At 44.9% G+C, this 13,862-nt stretch overlaps 1 protein-coding gene across 9 annotated transcripts in view; it reads left to right on the top strand.

The window, feature by feature from the left end:
- Amph (amphiphysin) overlaps positions 1-13,862 on the top strand; it is a 160,084-nt gene that overhangs the window by 137,892 nt on the left and 8,330 nt on the right. For all 9 annotated transcript variants that reach the window (XM_089547583.1, XM_089547581.1, XM_089547582.1 and 6 more), the window contains 2 exons: positions 6,404-6,546; positions 11,268-11,372. In XM_089547583.1, coding sequence (XP_089403709.1) covers positions 6,404-6,546; positions 11,268-11,372 — 248 coding nt within the window. The remainder of the gene's footprint in view (positions 1-6,403; positions 6,547-11,267; positions 11,373-13,862) is intronic.

The following is a 13,862-nucleotide window of genomic DNA, read 5'->3' as shown; positions in this document are numbered from 1 at the left end:
CTCCATTTTTCGGTGCCGCCCCATTCTGAAAGGCCACATTTTCTGATGCTCCCATATGCAGCTTCCAAGCATGCTTTCACGCAAGGATTTACTAGCTTTGTATGTGCAGTCCTTGAGAAACAGAATCATGTCATCCAACCTATCAATGGTTGTCACCACATTTTATTTGAAAATACTGGAGCCCCATTCTAGGAGCTATAGCAGGAGTGGGTACATGAAATGTGGAACAATTCCACGCATACAAGGGTACATTACAAGCATTACAAATATAAACGCTGAGAACAACAACATACAATCCTACGACTCAATTGCCGACACAAAATCAGAGATTGATGATGCACGAATGTTACCATCCAAAGAATTCCAACTCTCCACAGTGCGTGGAAAAAAGCTGTATTTGAAAACGTTAGTGCGGGCAAACAAAGGTTGGATGTTAAGATCGTGATGGCTCCTGGTTGCAGATGGTTTTGAAAACGAGATATGCTTACCCTCTGAAAGGCATTTAGCAGAATGGACTATGGAGTGAAGGAGTTTTAAGGACTCAGTTTTTCGGCAGGATGCGAGCGGGCTTAAGTTTAGGGAAGACATCGCAGATGAGGGTGAAAAATGAAAGTCATAACCTTACTTCGATTTTCCCTGAGCATATCAATGGCGCTGCGACGAGTTGTGCAGTTGTCGCGTGTGGGCCGAGCCGTGAAAGAGGGCTGAGCAACTCAGAGCAGCCCTCTCCATCATCACGATGCATACCTAATTCTCGCGCGTACTGTGTTTTGTGTCCTCCCATGCTCGAGAGTTCTGGCAGCCGTCCTCTTGCATCTCCGTGCCTGGCATCTCACTAATGACCATGTGTTTATTCATTACAATTCCTTCAAGGCTGCAGGGGGCATTACAGAAGGGAGTGGAATAAAAAAGTTCACTCATAATGCAGCAGATTATGCAGCAGCGAGAAATGCATAAGTTAACGCAACACCCAGGAACAGGTCAGACAAAGCAAATGACTTATTAAGTACATAGTTTTCAGGTGCAGTTCTGAATAAGCACATGTCAGAGATATCGGCAACTGAGGTGGGCTGGTGGTTCTGGTCGCTGGCCGTCTTTGGAATAAACGAGTTTGTCCAGCAGTATGGAATGCGTAACTTATGGTAATGATCTGTGTGAGATGATGTGAATATGACTGAAACAAGATCCCGTTTTAGCTGCTGATTGTAGTAATAAATGTTGTCAAAAAGTTAGCATTCGCAAGAGTTTTCCATGTAAGGAAAGCTGGGAAGGTTCAAGGTACTTTTCATTGCTGTTACGCGAGTACAAATAAAATGTGTGCTGCGATTCTGTACCGATTCTGATTGATTGGTAAGCGTTTCAAAGCCCGGTTCTCACCAGAGCATGCATATTTTGATTTTGGTCGCACTGGAGCTTTGATAGAAGGTGTAGCCGTAGAATGGTTGCACCATAAGTAACCCAGCATGCGGTTAGCATTGTTAACAATGTAATTAACATGCGACTGCCATGAAAGGTTACCTCTTGCGTGAACTCCTAAATATCTATGCGTTGTTACTTGTTCAAGTACAGAGCCTGACATATGGTGCATGTACTGAGATTTCTGTTAGCAGGCCAGTGTGAAAGACGCATGGCCGTGTATTTGTTAGTGTTCCTTCTCCTGAGCCAGGCATACATCTGCTAGGGACCATCATCAATGACATCTTTTTTTTTCCCCTATCAAGAAAGCTGTGCTTGAATATTATAAGCTGTCGGGCTTGCATTATTTTTTTGTCAGCAGGGCCTAGCAAACGCAGACGGAGCATAGAGGAAGAACATGACGACATGAAAGTGCTGTGTGTCGGCGTGCGTCTCCTCGTTTGCTCGGAATTGCGGAAAAGCTCCGCTTTCTCGCTATTTCTGAACTGTTTTCACAATATAGTTCATGACCTGGGCAGGTTAGTCGAGCAAGGTGGGAGGCAAGCATTGTGAAAAAATCTGTACTTGTTCCCATGTTCATCCACAGCACAGCTCAATTAATGTGGTGCAGTTCCGGACCTGTTTCAATAATTCGGTCTTCTTTGTGCAGCTACTTTAGTTTATATTATTTTTACACTACACTGCAGGTATGTCCTGAGTGGAGAGAGTTTTATTGACCAAATATGCCACTGGGATTGTTGGAGCACTTGTAATTAGAAACAGTTCTATACTGACTGACAATTTATTGATGATTTTTATATTTCAGCCTGGAAGCAAAAGCTCGAGATCTTTGTGGTTAAAATTTCATAGAAATTTAGAGCATAACTAGATACTTGGCTGATGGTTTGTTTTGAAAACATGCATAGTGCTAAGGCTAAATCGCTTTTAATGGGGAACCAACCTTGCTGGCACGCAGGTCCCTTCGTTTTCAGTTTTCTTGCTTCCGGAAATCGGTGGGTAAAAATCGGGGGGATATTTTTGGAGCTGAAATTTGGGTATAAATCGCGTTGCTGAGCGAAGTGTTCCATAACTCGGCTGTTTACACCTTTTCTTTTTGTCCATTTTGCTGTCACTATTTTGTAAACGATGACGTGAGCAGGTTGCAACAAAACAACTTATTTATGAAATGGGTATTTATTTAGTTTTTCTTTTATTGCAGTGATAGAATAGCTTTCATTAACAACATCTCCCCACCTTCTCAAGGTGGCTTTCACACCCCACTTTGAGCAAACAAATATATCTTGTGCCATGGTGCTCGTTGGGCATAGATGCCCTTGGGCCATACAATTTCACTGTCATCATCAGCATCTCCTGCATGGCACTCCGGTGTCTGTGCATGAACTGTCTACCTTTCCTCACACGCCGCCAAAACATCCATTCAATATTTTAAACTCGCAAGAGCGTTGCATGGTTATAATGATGGCAACGTGTGCTGTCAGTACCTGCATTTTGGCGTCTTGTTTCCAAAAAATTTCCAACTCATCCTCAAATCTAGCCGCGTCATGAATAACAAGCGTTTAAAAAGGTTTAAAATCATCGATAAAATGAAAACATCACTATGCGATAAGTACAAGGCATCCTATGGTTTTTGTGCGGTGTCTTCAGTGTTGCGGATTGTAGACAAATTGTGTTCTCTGGAAGCCACATTTTTGGGTTGAAATTGGGTTTATTAAAATTATATTTGGGCGCAAGGAAACGAAGGTCCGTATTTACCCAGGTGAAAATCTTTCCCAGCTCAACTGGTTTATGGAACAATTCCCAGCTGGTTCCAGTCGGAACCAACTGGGTTCCAGTTGGTTCCAACTCGAACCAGCTGTGCCCTCAGTGTGCAAATGACGTGCCACAGCTCGGCAGGCCCAGCAAAGCCCCTGGGCTCTAAACTTTTGACAAGGGCTGTACGCTGCACACAGCACAGATAGTTATTGTGTGCAGTACAAAAGCGTGATTCTTATTGGAATTGTGCCCCAAAAGCAGTAATTTAGTGGGCAAAGAAACAAAAAATGATCAAGCAGCAGCTTAACCTTGTGAGGAAACACCTTAACACTAAACAGAAAGCAACTAATTTGAGGTAGCTTGCCTGGCGAAAATTTCTATGGACCTAACGTTTTAACTGAAGTAACGAGTCAAATATTTTGGCCAACTGGGTGTACTAATACCATTATGCAGGACAGCATTCATATTGCTGGCGTGAAATAAGAGGGCGTTATGTTTATCATTGTTAGCCATTATCAATAGGTAATTGTGTATTTTTTCAAGCAAGTTGTCTGCGGCTGTAACCAACCCCTACAGTGTCACTGGATGAAAGCATCATCGGCATAATGTGTATATTTGTTATTGTGATCCAAATTCACGATGGCATTTAAAACAATGTTAAAGGGGCCCAGAAACACAATCTTAGTTAACTGTTTTGCCTGTTGATCGCATACAGTGAGTTATAATGGTGCTATTAGCGTCGATAATACCGCGTATATTCCATTTTTTAATATTTTAATGTCCTCCCAAAAACAACTTCATGGCTCTGATGGTGTCGCCACACAGTGGCGGGTTTTTAGCAGCGGATATGACATCACCTGGCGCGAGCTTGATGATCGGTCAAACAGTAAATATACTGCAAATTGTGTGAATAAATAGAGACACATTTTGTCACCTGTCTGCGTTTTATATTAGATCAACAAAAACAACTTGTTTGTCTTAGATAAAAGCCCTGCAAAGCAAGTAAAATAAAAATACACCACCAGGGGCGCTCTGGCATGGAAACAACGCTGCCAGTCTCAGCAAGAACGAGTTACAGAGAGCAGGCAACCGTGGAGTGCAAACTTCCGCAACGTGCTCTGGCTGGCTGTTTTGATTGGTTGCGCCAGGTGCCGTCATTGGGAGAGCGAAATAGGAGTGGGAAGCCCCGCCAAAATCTAGTTGAGGGTAGCGTTTTGTTTGCTTGTATTTTTAAATTTCTTCATTGAATAACTCCTGTTCCTGTGCATCGATTCCTGTAATTCTTTTTAAGTCAGCATCTGTGTGACATACAGAACCCACCTGAAGTATAGCCGGTATCCCCCCAAGCAGTGTTTCGCAGCCCCTTTAAACAGAGAAGCACTGCCCTGCAGAATCCCAATCCTAACTATTCTCACTTGAGGTGAAATGCTAGTTGACTTGTGTTTCTTATTTGTTCATCTGTGTCTTCTTGAATCCAAGCAGGGGAAGGGGAGCAACATTAAAAATGAATTAGCAGGCAGGAAAGAAGTAACGTGTCATCATGCCACGTAACATCCTCTGTGTTGCTCATTTATTGTAAGCGGAAGAAAAGAATACCGTATTTTCCGGTGTACAAGACGCACCCGCCATATATCCAGGCTGTCATTTAAAAAACTGGTATATAAGACGCACCCCAATTTACCCAGTTATGCTAATGAGGCTTAATTAAACATGCTTATGCGACCATCGCAAAATGCACCGTACATGTGAGAAGTTCTTAAGCAACGCTAAGTGATCGAAAAAGGCAACACTCACGCCATACCCGCCCACGTTTTAGCACAAAAGAAAAAAAAGCGAAAGAACTCTCTTTATGTCCATAACAATTTATTTTTGCATAAAACCTTCAAAGTCTTCATTTTCGGATGCGCTATCGAAAAGGCAACGTGGTTGAAGCATTCTCTTCGCACTACGTACTTGCAAAGGGTGACTAAAAAAAAACGTCGGCTTCTCTTGGCTTGTCTTGACAATGGCGAGAAGCGTGACTGTCGCCATCTTTTGGCATTTCACATTACCTTTGCTTGGGGCCTCCGAAACGGCCGCGTGTTTAAGATCCCGGAAGCGGTCAACCCCGCCGTTTCATGATAAAGTTCACCTAAAAAAGTTGCGCACAGTGGTCCCCGTAATGAAGTATCAACCATGTTACAACCGCGTTATTGGTAGTAATATTTTTTCGGTGAAAAAAGCTTGAACATGTAATTTCTGAACTCGCCAAAAAAAAACCGAAAAACTCACATATAGGACGCACCAGCAAGAGTTTTGAAAAAAACCCGCGTCTTATACACCGGAAAATACGGTACTTGGTTTTCCAAGCAAAGAGCGGGGTTGGTGAACCGGGATGATGGTGGTCAGAAGTGTGTGCAGATATGTTTTTTGTCATTTTATTTGCGAGGAACTTGAATGCAAACATTGAAGTCTGTTTGTACTCAAACACAGGGGAAAAGCATGGAATCAGTGAGAACATGCATTGGTGACTTTTAGCGAGCTAGAAACTGTTCGAAAAAGTGACCATGAAGAGGAAGGAAAGTTTGCCGGGGGAAGCAACACTTTGTACGTATCCGCCATTTTAACAATGTTTTGTGCTCATGTGCACATTTTCTGCCCGCGCAATTCGCACCCACGTGTGGCCGAGAAATTACGATAACAGTCACTTGATTTTCAAGGCCCAAAAACGGGACGGGACGACAAGATGAAGGCACTTCATCTACCTTAGTGTTTCGTCCTGTTTATGCACCTTTAGAATCATCATCATCAGCCTGACTACGCCCACTGCAGGGCAAACGCCTCTCCCATGTCTCTCCACTTAACCCTGCCCTTCGCCAGTTGCGGCCGCCATATCCCCGCAAACTTCTTAATCTCATCCGCCCACCTAACGTTCTGCCGCCCCCTGCTACACTTGCCTTCTCTTGGAATCCACTCCGTTACCCTAAAGGACCAGCGGTTATCTTGCCTTCGCATTACATGCCCTGTCCAAGCCCACTTCTTCCTCTTGATTTCAACTAGGATGTCATTAACTCGCATTTGTTCTCTCACTACCCACTCTGCCCGCTTCTTAACGTCACACCTATCGTTTTTGCTTTCCATAGCTCGCTGCGTTCTCTTCTCTCTTAAGCCTTCTTTTCGGAGAAATGGTGTGCCACAGATAGGAAGCCTTATTTGTCCAGCCGAATCGGTGAATAGTGCATATGTGGCTTTGCAGCGGCACGCCTGGAGAACGAGGACTCGGCGCTGGTCAGCCCGCCCGGATTCCGGGCCAGCTATGTGGGAAGCGATCGCAACGGGGAGACTGCGCACCACCGGCGCGATGAGAAGGACTACGAACCGGTGGACGTTGGTGCACAGGTGGGATTCTCTCTTTTCACTGCTAGGTGGTGGTGGAGTCCTTATTCCGGGACCCCATTGGTCGAAGCCACCAGCCTAGCCATTCTAGCCATCCTAGCCAAGGCCTTTTGGGCCTTTCATTTTTTTCATTTCATTTCATTTTATTTCTACCCTTGCCATACAAATTGTCGAAACACTGACTGAACCCCTAGCCAGAGGCTAGCGTGGGGTTCAGGTACAAAATACATGGTGGCAGTGACACGGCACTTGTGTAAAATGAAAAGCACAAAATCATGGTGAAAGACCAAAGTATATCATACAGTGAGCAGAAAATGAAATAATGTGCGTTTTACAGCAGAATGAATAAAAATCTGTCATGAACAACATGGTGCAACAGACACAAACCGAAGACGACAGTCACATATGTCAAAGGAGGCTCATAAAGCATGTTCTTAATGTTTTATTTGTTCCGTGGGACTGTTTCATTTCGGGGTCCGAGCAACAAAGCAGGGCTGCCTCCCATTCTTCTCTGTTCGGGTGGGGAGAGAGAGCTGAGTTGTGCTGGGAAGCCCACACCATGTGGTAGGTGTCAGCCACCTCCCCACAGTGTAGGCCTGTGAATGCGGAATCAAAGTGTTTTTGTACTGCTGGGTACTACAGTACAGGCTGGTGTGGGTTTTAGTACAGTACAGTACAGTTTTAGTACAGGCTGGTGTGGGTGCTTACGGAACACAAGAAAGCAGCCTTGAGAAACCATTTAAGAATCCCTAAGGAATAACTTGACTATTCCGTCCAGCATGACTGGGCTTGTAAGCATTGCAACCAGGTACCCTTTGTGACACACACAGCAGTATTGTGTGAGTATGCTCCTAAATAACTATAGTTTGCAGATTGGATTGGAGAAACTTTATTGGTATAAGAGATCAATGGGGTGGAATTAATGGCCCCCTAACGGAGGGTGACTTTTCCCACCCAGTCCGCAAGCTTTGCTTGCGTGTTTTTTCCGGCTCCCTCAGGAGCCTAAGCCAGGCCGGCCGGGAGGGAGCCGGTAGGAGGTCCTTGAGAGGTGCATTTTCCTTACAGCCCCATAGGATGCGTTCGTCTGTTTCTATATTACCACAATGTAAGCAGTTGGGATGGAAGTGTTGTGTGGTAATTTTAGACAAAAGAATGGGGGTCGTGACTGTCCCAGTTTGGGCTCTACGCCTGTCTGGTAAAGTCCGGACGAGGTGCAGTTTCCGCGCCTCATGGAGCTGATTGTTCATTTCTCAGTAAGTGAAAGTTTCGTTGATGTCAGACTTCGAGACACTCCCTGATCCCTCCCTGTTTGCTGGAGCTCGGGCATATCATTTCACCTTCTCGTTTCCCTCATTTCCATCGTGTACAGGGACCCAGTTAATTTCTACGCGGCTTATTCTTTGGCTGTGGTCGATTAGTCGTGCAGCTGTTGAGCAAATCAGGCCTTTGTTATAATTTTGGATTGCAAACTTGGAGTCGCCAATTATAGTGCATACGCTCTCGTCCCTGAGAGCTAAGGCAATGGCGACTTCTTTGGCCTTAGTTGCTGACGTTACTGTTGCCACAGCAAAGAACCTGGGCTGGTCTTCTGTCGCTTGCACCATGGTGGCAAAGCATTTGTCTTCCTTTGCTCGAGCCGCGTCCACATAAACTGCAGCTGGGTTGCTACTGTATTGGTCTTCGATTCTTCGAGCACGGTGCGCTCTCCTAGCTGCATGCCTTTCCACTGTCATGTTTTTGGGGAGGGGTAGGATTTTGATGTGCTGTCGGATCACGATCGGCAGCATTTTGCATTACGATATTATTGCTGGTCTGAGCATTTGCTTTTCTGGTCAACCTGGTTTATGCAGTTATCTTTGTTCATAAATGTGCAGTGATGTGAGAGTGAGATACTTTTAAAGTGTTGTATTTGTTGTTTAGTTGCATACTTCAATTTTTTACATTCTAAATGTGTATAGTATCTTGGTATTCACGTTTCGCCCAGCAAGTCAGAGTTTTGTGTTTTTCGTGGGTCTCGCGGATGTTAGGTTCGCAAATTCGAATTGTTTCCATTAGTATATGAAAAAATAACAGCCAGCTTCCTCCCTGCATCACCATTTACCGCTGGATCGTGGGCGTTTCAATCACTGGAAACATGTTTTTTTTATCCGCCCAAGGTTGGCTTAGTTGGCAAAGCAACTGTCTCAGACAAGCGGTAGTGGTAGTAGTAGTGGTAGTAGTAGTATGTTTATTTGGCCATATTATGTACAATATGCCCTCGAGGTGAGGCTAAAGGAGGTAGACCAAGCATGCCTCCTGACAAGGCCTACACCCCGATCAACACATCATGGAAACGGGGGCCAAATGAACAAAAGATAGAAAAACGAGCTAACATGATCACAATAGAAAATAGTTAATGATAGACAATAACAAATATCAATTAGCAATAAACAAAACATTTCATGATATGCACATTAAAAAAAACCAGAAGACAAACACACACTCAAAAAACTAAGTATACAGAGTTAGCTGAAATTTAACCGGGGGGGGGGGGGGGGGGGGGGGGGGGGGGGGGGGAAGAATCGTCAGTTTTTTCTGAAATACAGACACGCTATAACTTTCTAAAGCAATCTGAATAAGAGACTGGTAGGCATTACGCAATGTTATAATTTGATAATCGGTTGTTTGTTTACCATAATTTGTTCTGGGTCTTGCAGTAGATAGGGCAACGGAACGTAGACCACGCGCAACGTTTCTTGAATTATAAGTGTTAGAAAAAGAGCTAAAGTCATGCTCTTGGGTTCGATCTACTCACCAGGGCAAATTTTTCTTCAGCTGCCAAGTTTCTCAAAGAGGACAGCAGGGGCCGCGTTTCCAGAAGACAGACAGGTGGAATGCCTTTAAGGGGGGCTCCGTGTCCAGTTTGTGAAGGGGAAAGCTAATCCGTCTATAACAAATGGGGCTTGCTGTTGGTGGTTCTCTGGTGTTTGTTTGACAACACTGAATGGTGGCATAGCTTCATTATAATCAGTGGAAGCAGCCTGTGTGAATTAGAACGTGGCACTCTATCGAAAATAAGCAGGTGTAACTTCAAGAGAGCCGACTGGGGCAGCGAGCAGACGTGGGTCATTGACATCCTAGTCGAAATCAAGAACAAGAATTAGGTATGTTATAGGAACACAAGGTAACCAACGGATGTTAAGAGTAACAAAGACTCGTTACCAAGAGAAGGCAAACATAGGTGGGGGCAACAGAAAGTTAGGTGGGTGGATGAGGTTAAGGGGGGACGAGGGTCTTAAAACTAACTTTTTTTATTTATGGCTAGAATCTCGTGAAATTTTGCACCCAGACGCGTTTTTATCTTCTGATTCCAAAAATGTAATCTTGATTGAGCTGGTGGTCCTAGATCTTACAAAGTCTAGAATGTAATTGGGTAATTCTTTACGCAGCTTTAATGAACTTTCTCATTGCATTTTGTTGCTTTTATTTACATGAATTGATAGCCAGAGAGTTCCCATACCTGGTGACATTCTTCGTTTTTCTCTAAAGGGATGTCATCATGATATACTATGTCGAGAGTAAAAGGTCGCAGTAGTTGACACTGCAACTCGTTAAGCTAATTGTAAATTGCTATTTACACGTGGCCTAAACAAAAAAAAGTAAGAATGTCATTGGGTATGGGAGTTCGCTGGCTATCAATTCATGTAATTGAAAGCAACAAAATGCAGTCAGAAAGTTCATTAAAGCTGCGTAAGAAATTACCTAATTACTCTCTAGAATTCAAGATAACTTTTGATCTAAGACCACCAGCTCAATTATGACTACATTCTTGGAATCAGAAGAGAAAAACGCATCGGTGTGCAAAATTTCATGAGATTCGAGCCGTAAATAAAAAGGTCAGTTTTAAGACCCTCGTCCCCCCTTAAGCAGTTTGCGGGTACAGGGTGGCCACGGTCGGCATAGGACAGGCTTTTGTCCTGCAGTAAACGTAGTAGGCGGATGATGAATGAATCGATTGATAACGGCCAACATCACTTTGTTTGCAGTGACCCTTTAAAGGGACACTGAGGAGAAATTGAAGCTGGCTTGTATCGACAGAATACCAGCTCCTGATTACAAAAACGCCACTTATACTGACAGCAAAGCTCTTGTAACGTAGAAAAGAGCAAGAACCAAAATACAGGTATCGCCGGCAGAGGCCAAACTCGCAAGTACAAGCGTGGTGACGTCATAGGACAAGACAGTGTTGCTAGAACCACTCCCGGTATTCCGCTAACAGTAACAAGGTACACGGTATGCTAAAGGTGTCTATTTGCGAGAACTTCGTTGACGACGCCGGTGCAAACGAAGCGACGGTAGCGACGGCCACAATATCCGATAGATGCCTTCAATGTGCAACCGGCGGTAGCTTTCATTCCGGCTGCTGCTAGGCCGCACTGCTAGCCGCCGGAAATCACGGAGTCCGCGTTACGTCATGTGCACGTCATGTTTCACGTCACTTAGTCCTGTGGCGTCACAAGAGAGTCCCAAGTTTGAATCAGTGGCGGGTAAAACTTTTTCCGACTTCGAATCCAAATTTCTTAGAAATAAATGCATCTTTCGCTGCCGGCTGAGTGGCAACAACGCAATGAAATGCCAAACTATCGGATTTTGCTGTAAAAAACATACTAATAGAGCTCTCCTCACTGTCCCTTTAACGACTCCCGAGCAGGACGTTCTTTGCCTAACCCGTGCCTCCCTCGCAGATGAACAGCGATGGGGGTGACAAGCCGGCTGCCGCGGCGGATGAGCTGTACGACATTCCTGTGGGCGCCACGACCACTGACCTTCCAGCGGGAGTGCTCTACAGGGTGCGTCCACCTTCCTTTCTTTGAGACTGCGCAAGCTAGAATGAGCTGATTTCACTCAAAGCTTTAATACACCAGTGCTGCCATGCAGCAGAGTAGTAGTTGCCGCCTTCGGTCCACGCTTGGCAGAGGAGTAGGTTATGAAGGCAGGATACACATGCTGCCAGTGCTGCACACCGGTACGCTCTGGAGAAAAGTCAGTCTATTTGGAAGGCTGCGTACATTTGAAATGAAACGTGTGTCTGAAATGTGAAATGAAACTGTGTCTCGTGTCTAGAACTGTATATAGCTCAGTGCCAAGAAGAGGTAATGTAAACGACTTAGCTTTCACGCGCTCTGTACTTCGTGAATAAGGTTCGAGTCACAGTTTACGAATATTTCAGGAAACAGTATTCGCAGGCACTGGGCAGGTTTATGCCACAGCATGCTGCTTGCGTAAAGCAGGCGTGTGGGCAGGGGGCACAAGGTTGAACTTGAGGGCAAGCATGACCACTCCCATTGGTTTATTGAAGTGGAACCCGGAAAACGCAAAGATATGCATATGCAGAATGGATATGCCATCTGGTGTTAAATTGTGAAAATATTTCGTGACACATTTCTCGCACTTAGCTAATGTTATCCAAGTGGCATTGCATAGATAGGCAGTTCCATGGCCAGTTCGATTAAGCCAGAGCCTAATTTTGTTTAGGTAACTGAACTAAGCAAGGTTTTTAAAAACTTCATATTCAGTTCTTTCAGACCCTTCTACCCAGCGCATTTGGCAAGGCTACGACTACCTTGGCGTAAAAATTCAAATCAAGCCAATCCACAGTCAGCAGTGTTTTGTTAGGGTTAGGAACGGCGGAATCGTTACACAGAATCCAGAATAGGGCAAGTTTATCACTCATTTGTTCTGCTGTTGGCGACAGAAGGCAAAGCGAATATCACGTGTACTATTTAAAGGCAATGAATATGCCTAAAAACCTAATAATAATAACATTGACGAATTCTCTCCGAAGCGGGTGACGTAGGCGCCACCATGTTGGCAACTCTATTTTTCCTACGTAAGCAATGGCAGGCACGCTAAATCTGAAAAACAGCGTACGTAACAAGAACATACGTAAAACCTAGATTCGAAATAGCGTCTGGCGCATGCGCAGTACGAAGGACGCTATTTTATAGCATTCTCTGTGCCTTTGCTTATGCCTGGGTACGCTCTACTAAAAGTCTCTAATGTGAATATTTCTCGTCTCGACACAGCGGAGGCTTTCTGTTCTAAGATCACTGCTCGATTAACAGCCATATTGGTGGCACTGCCTCTCCAGAGATTTACTCCTTCACCTAACCGCATGCCCTCCTTGACGAACCGTTCACTATGGGAGAACTCCATGCGGCCTTGGCAGCCACCAATAAAAGATCCTGCCCAGGACTGGACGGTGTCAGCTACACTGCCCTTCCTCACCTGGGAAGTAAGGCCAAGGTTCAGCTGCTCACTGTTTATAACACTTCTTGGGAGTCCGGCTGCCTTGAAACATGCTGGAAGTGTGCACGTGTCATACCTATCCTCAAGCCTGGAAAACCATCAACTGACTGAAACGCCTACCGTCCCATTGTGCTTCTAAGCTGCGTCAGAAAACTGATGGAGAAAACGGTACACTCCCGACTTACCTGGGACCTGACGAAAAGCGGAATTTTCCTTCCAACCATGCCTGGTTTCTGAAAAGGACGTAGCAGCTTTGACGGCGTTTATGCCCTTACCAATTTGTCAAATGCAGCAAAGCGGAGTGGTCTATGACCATTGCTGTGTCTCTTGATGTGAAGGGAGCCTTTTGATACCATCACACATGAGGCGATTCATTCAGCCTTGCAATCAGTTGGCATTGGTGGACGAATGTGTAACTGGCTGTGTGACTGTCTGCCCGAAACATTGATTTTCATGCTAACATGTGAAGGTGACATAGCTCTACATCAAACACCTCGTGGAGTGCCTCAAGGGGGGGGGGGGGACTTTAAGTCCCACCCTTTTCAGTATCTCACTTGTTGGCTTGGAAAAATGCTTGCCACCTACAGTTAAAATCTCCCTCTATGCGGATGACATCTGTGTATGGAGTTTCGGATGCAACAGCTGGGCGCATTTTGCACGCCCGACTATAGAGGGCAATAGGCTGCATCGAAATCATTATTGAGTAAGTGCGGTCTTGTCATGGTGCCGGATAAAAGCTATAGATGAAAGCTAAAATCCATAGATTCCTAGGGGTGACATTTGACAGGTCACTGCCATGGTCCCCACATGTGCAACAGCTGAAAATCAAGCTCTCCTCTTACGCCTCTATCCTTCATATGCTCTCCACCAGCAAAAGAGGCTGTTCTACACCTTCATTACTATGACTGTATGGAGTGCTCTGTGAAGGCCTTTCGTGCTACAGTCTCCCAGCTCTTCAGGGTATCTCGAAAACAAATATCAAACTCCTTGAAGCTACGCAAGCTAAAGCTTTGAGAATCTGCCTCAGCCTT

Source organism: Amblyomma mixtum, chromosome 6, assembly GCF_055824585.1.
Source record: "Amblyomma mixtum isolate Tamu chromosome 6, ASM5582458v1, whole genome shotgun sequence".
Lineage (NCBI taxonomy): Eukaryota > Metazoa > Arthropoda > Arachnida > Ixodida > Ixodidae > Amblyomma > Amblyomma mixtum.
This window is presented reverse-complemented; position numbering and strand designations above follow the sequence as displayed.